The sequence below is a fragment of the Marmota marmota genome, unplaced genomic scaffold (assembly GCF_001458135.2).
Source record: "Marmota marmota marmota unplaced genomic scaffold, marMar, whole genome shotgun sequence".
In the NCBI taxonomy this organism is placed as follows: domain Eukaryota; kingdom Metazoa; phylum Chordata; class Mammalia; order Rodentia; family Sciuridae; genus Marmota; species Marmota marmota.
In genome coordinates, this window is record NW_026000057.1 from 29,146,207 (window position 1) to 29,151,970 (window position 5,764).

The 5,764-nt window shown below is 35.1% G+C and overlaps 1 protein-coding gene across 2 annotated transcripts in view; it reads left to right on the forward strand.

Moving 5' to 3' along the window:
• Positions 1–5,562, forward strand: part of Rap1gds1 (Rap1 GTPase-GDP dissociation stimulator 1) — a 112,530-nt gene extending 106,968 nt beyond the window's left edge. For both annotated transcript variants that reach the window (XM_015484576.2, XM_015484575.2), the window contains one exon: positions 3,737–5,562. In XM_015484576.2, the coding sequence (XP_015340062.1) occupies positions 3,737–3,864 (128 nt within the window). In that variant the 3' untranslated portion in view covers positions 3,865–5,562. The remainder of the gene's footprint in view (positions 1–3,736) is intronic.
• The last annotated feature ends 202 nt before the right edge of the window (positions 5,563–5,764 follow it).

The window sequence follows — 5,764 nt, forward strand, 5'->3', positions numbered from 1 at the left end:
TTTTTTTTTTTTTTTTTTTTTTTTTTTTTTTTTTGTGCTGGGAATTGAACCCATGGCCTTGTCCATGTGAGGCAAGCACTCTACCACCTGAGCTATATGCCCAGCCCCCAAGTTCTGTCAGTTTTTTCTTCCTATATTTTTTAACTCTATTTGTGTGGATTTAAGATTGCTGTGCCTTTATAGATTGACTCTTTTGTAACTATGTAATATACCTCTCCATTTTTTCTTGCACTGAATTCTACTTTATCTGACAGTAACATAGCTGCTCCTACTTTCTTTTTTTCTTAAAATATAAATATATATATATAAAATTTTAGTTGTCAATGGACCTTTATTTTATTTATTGATATGTGGTACTGAGAATCAAACCCAGTGCCTCATACATGCTAGGCAAGCGCTCTGCCACTGAGCCATAGCCTCAGCCCTGCTCCTGCTTTCTTTTGAATTATATTCATATTATCTCCCTCCACTTTTCCAGTTTCCATCTGTATCGTTAATATTTGAAGTGTCTTGTAGATAATTTAGTGGAGTCATGCTTTATAATCCACTCTGCCAATGCCTTTTGATTGGTATGAATATTTACATTTAATGTAACGACTGATATCTTTTATTGTGTGTGGTGCTGGGGATTGAATGCAGGGCCTTGTGCATGCGAGGCAAGCACCACCTGAGCTATATCCCCAGCCCACGACCAATCTCTTATGGTTTAAGTGTACAATTCCATTTTTCTTTTTTTTTTTTTTTCAGACCTTCTGTAGGTTGCTTGAACAAGTTCTAGTTCCTATACTCTTCGTATTTATAATTTGTCATTAATATTTTCTCTATATACATTTAAAACTAGACTCTCATAATTTTTGCTTCACTAATTGAATGTAATACAAAAAAATTCTTAGGGAAAATCTACTGTATTTACCCTTGTATTTAACCCTCACCCTCACCTTTTCTTAATCATTTCCTTTGAATCAGAAAATTCCCTTAACCATTTTTTTTAGGTTAAGTAATCTACTAACAGCTTCTTATAGTTTTTCCTTCCTTATTTCTCCTTCATTCCTAAAAAATATCTTCTCTGGATAGACTATTCTGGGTTCCTAGTTTTGTTTTTTGTACTTGAACAAATGCTATGCCACTTTCTTCTAGACTCTTCTGGTATCCATGGCTTCTGATGAGACAGCCATTGTACTCCATTTCCCCCTGCCCAAGTAAAATGTCATTTCTGTCTCCCAAATTTTTTTCATTTTAGACATATCATTTATGACATGGGTTTATCATTTGTGAAGTTTGTTCATCTTTTTGCATCTATAGGTCATGTCTTTTACCACTATTTATTCAAGTACTATGCAGCTCTGACCTGTTGTCTCATTCCAGGTATCTGATGAGAGATTTAGTTATAGTGTTAAAGCTCCTGAGAATTTAGTTTTTCTCTTTTTTTTTTTCTTCTGGTGTTTAAAGTGAGCAATTTTTGTTTTGTTTAGTGGTACTGGAGATTGAAACCTGGAATGCTTTACCACTGAGCTACATCCCTAGTAAATTGCTGAGGCTGGCCCCAAACCTACCCTCCTCCTGCCTCAGCCTCTCCTGGAATTATAGGTGTGTGCCACTGTGCCCAGCTTCTTCTGTTCTGTCTTAAAGTTCACTGATTATTTCTTCTGTTCCCTACATTCCAGTGTTAATCCTGTCAGGTTTTTTTTTTTTTTAGTTATGGTTCTAAAAATCATACTAAAATCATACTATTTGCTTCTTCTTTATATCTTCTATTTCCTTGATAAGACTTTTTTAAAAATTTGTTTTAAGCATGTTCATAATTATTGAGCTACTTTTTAATTGCAGTAAAATATCAAAATTCTATTTTAACCATTTCTAAGTACATAGTGGCATTAAATACATTAAGTATATTTAAAGCTGTGTACCATTCATCTCCATACTATCTTCCATCCCCTCAAAGTGAAACTCTGTACACATTAAACCACAACTCCCCATGTACTCCTACCGTCTGCCTTTATGAATTTCACTGCTCTTAGTACCTCAAATAAGTGAAATGATAAGACTCAAAATGACAGATATTTTATTTAACTTAGCATACATCTTTACGGCTCATCAATGTTGTAGCATATATCAGAATTTCATTCCTTTTTAAGGTTGAAATTTTTTGTCTATCCCTCTATTAATGGACATTCAGATTATTTCCATCTTTGGTTCTTGTGAATAATGCTGCTGGGAAGATAAATATAAAATTATCTCTATGAATCCTTATTTTCAGTTCTTTTTGGTGTATATGCAGAAGTGGAATTGCTGGTAATTCTGTTTAATTTTTTAAGAAGCTGCCATAACTGTTTTCCATAGTGGCTGGGCCATTTAACTTTTCCACAGGTAAAACATATGGACTCCAGTTTCCCAATATCCTCACCAATATTTATTTTCTCTTGTTTCTGTAATAGCACCACACACTCATTAAAATGGCTATCTTTTTTTGTGATTTTGATTTGCATTTCCCTAATGAGTAGGGATGTTGGAGATCTTTTCATGTGCTCGTTTTAAATCTTCTTTGGAAAAATGTCTATTCAAGTCCCTTGTCTATTTTTAAAATTGTTTTGTGTGTTGAGTTGTAAGAGTTCTTTATGTTCTGGATATTAATCTCTTATTAGATATGATTTACAAATGTTCTCCCATTCTGTGGGTTGCTTTTTTACTTCATGATAATGTCCTTTGTTGCGCAAAGGGTTTATTTTGATGAAATCCAGTTCATCTATTTTTTTCTTTTGTTGCCTGTATTTTTGATGTCATATCCAAGTACTCATTGCTAAATCCAAGGTCATGGAGTTTTTTCATTGTTTTCTTCTAAACACTAAGTTTTAGCTCTTTGCTCTATTTTGAGCTTATTTTTGTATATGGTAAAGATTCAACTTCATTTTTTGGTATGTGGTGTCCAGTTTCTTCAGCACCATTCATTGAGAAGACTGTCCTTTTCTCATTAAATTGTCTTAGCACCTTTGCCAAAAATCATTTGACCACATATGTGAGGGTTTATTTCTGAGCTCCTTTTTATTAGTCTGTTATGTGTGTCTGTGTACCAGCACCATGATGTTTTGATTATTGTGGCTTTATATCAAGTTTTGAAGTGGTGACCTCCAATTTTGTTCTTTTTCAGGATTGTTTTGTAGATTTTTTCCTTGAATCATTTCCATTTTTACTAAAAATACTGATTCTAGTATTAGATGTCAGTCCTATCAAAATAAATATATGAACTTTAGGAGTGTTTATTTAATTTATCAGATTTCCCCCTTCCATAGTAGATTCTCACAGTCTTAAAAGGAATCTGATGTTTTCCTATAATTAAGATTAAACAGAGCCAGAAACAGGAGAATAGGAAATCTGAAAGGGAGCCCAGTGTCACAGAAATTTGTTGGAATGATGTGAAGTATAAACTTCATTTACCACCAGATTAATTTGAAACAGATTCTAAGGGTTTCATTATTAAATCATTGGACTTCATGTTTGAACTGGTGATAGGGTTCAGTTGTAACTAAACTTTGAGATCATACAATGAATTGTATTTAATTATAACTCATTATCCTAATTAACCTTAGACTATAGACCTTGGCATGATTTCTTTATAAAAATGTTTCAAATATAGTTTCTGATTTATTACATTTCTATGCTTAGAATTGTTCCTAGTTTATATAGTGATATTAGAACTACCTAACAGAAGTACATCTGCCATCTTGTTTTTGCCTTCCAGAATCTCTACACAAGGAAGTGCAGGATTTGGCCTTTCTAGATGTTGTATCCAAACTTCGCAGTCATGAGAACAAAAGTGTTGCCCAACAGGCCTCCCTAACAGAGCAGAGACTCACAGTGGAAAGCTGAGAACTGCCTCTCCCTAACACGCGGCACCATCCCATCTAATTTCCCCTTTGTCCTCCATCCAGCTGCCTCTTCCACTTCATTCTCTACCACATCACTTGTGCATGCGTGTAATATTCCAATATCAATTGAAGAACTGCTGTAGGTACCTGCCTAATAAGATTTCTAAACCCATAGTTAGTGTGAACATGACTGTCAAAACAAGTCTCCACCCATAACTGTTCTCTTGTATTCCTGTTGCTTGAGCTACATTAAGTAGAATGTGCATGTTGTAGTCCTATGATGATGTAAACTTGGTACAACATAATGACTTGCTCCTCACATGCAGTAAACCACATAATAACGTACTGGTAAATTAGAAACAAAGAATGCAGCAGGATCTGTCTAGCTTGAAGATGAAATTGAATAGTAAAAAAAAAAGCTCCATTTCTCTCTCTTTTTTGGGGGGGGCGGTGCTTGGAAAGCACAATGACCAAAACAAACTGTATGGCTGCTCCTTCATTAGTCCTACCTACTAATGTCAATCCCATGGTACCTAGAGTTAAATAAAATTCCAGTGCTCACTCTTTACCCTATGATTTTTCCTGTTCCTAACTGTGTAGACTACTGAAAACTGCCATAACCTTGGCAAGACTTCTGAGGTTTCTGATTGATTCCATGTTTAATTGACAGTCATCAATAGCCTAATATTGAAAACAGTTGTAGTTTTCAGTGTGATTAGCACTAAGAGGTTAAAGAATCCCTATTAAACTTTTTTGAGTTTTGCCTGTGGTACTTTAGATTCTGATATATGTGTAGTTTCATCTCAGAACTCCTTCCATCACTTAATCGGCATTGTTAACATTTGTCTTTAAAAGCCATTGGCATTTGTTTTCAACTGAGGAAAATTGAGTATAGCACATTTAAGAATGTATTTTTTCTGTCTTTCATCATTCAGGTTGAAAGCAAGAAGTTCATCTTTCATAGTCCTTTTTAAGCCTTATAGTGAGACATAGGAGGAAAGATGAAGAAATAAGCTTGTCTAGATTAAAGAAAGGAAGGCAGGTTATAAAAGCCATAGTAGTCAGTCCAGTACATCCTGCAGGTGGCCTCATACCAATCACTATTCGGGTTTCCCACTCCACTTTCCCACTGAGAACTACAGTAATCTTATAGGCTGTAAGAAAGCCAAGACTTGAGAAGAACCCCTTGGCAAAATATAGTGTACTCTTCACTGCCAATATACTATGGGTTTTTAGAGCTTTGACACACGATCTTTGTAAATTAATCAGAATGTCCCTGTGACCCATCTGCCCTCTCCCCATACCCAGGTTTGACCACTACTGGCCTACAAGGGAGGCTGGGCTTCACTCCAGGACTGCAAGGCAGTAGAAAAGGGCTGCCAAGGAGGGGACAGGAGTTCCTTCCTCTCTACCTGAGATGCCCATCTCTGTGTGATCTAAGTTGGATTTTTGACTCATACAGCTGTAATTTAAGAAAGTTAAAACCCTAATGAAGAACCTTTTGATTGTTCCCTTTGATATATAACTAAGGGACTATTGTGAGTGCTTATGCTACACTTTCTGTAAGAATGATCTTGTATTTATTGTTGTTCTCCTGGGCTGGATAGTGGACTCTATTTTGTTAGGTTTTGAAAGACATCTGTAATGTTACATAATAGACTATCCATATTAATAACTTAATAAATAGTGTATCAAACTATAATAGTATCATTTGGTTTATTTGTGTATTTTACATGTATTTTGCTCATTGTGGGTACTCAATAAGTATTGGTGAAATGAATGAATTCCTACTTATGAAGTTTCCAGAATGCCTGAACTCATTCCAGATAGACTTGATTGATAAGTGATCTGTCCTTATTGAAAAGCATTATAAGGCAAGCCTCAAAACAGAAACATCCTAA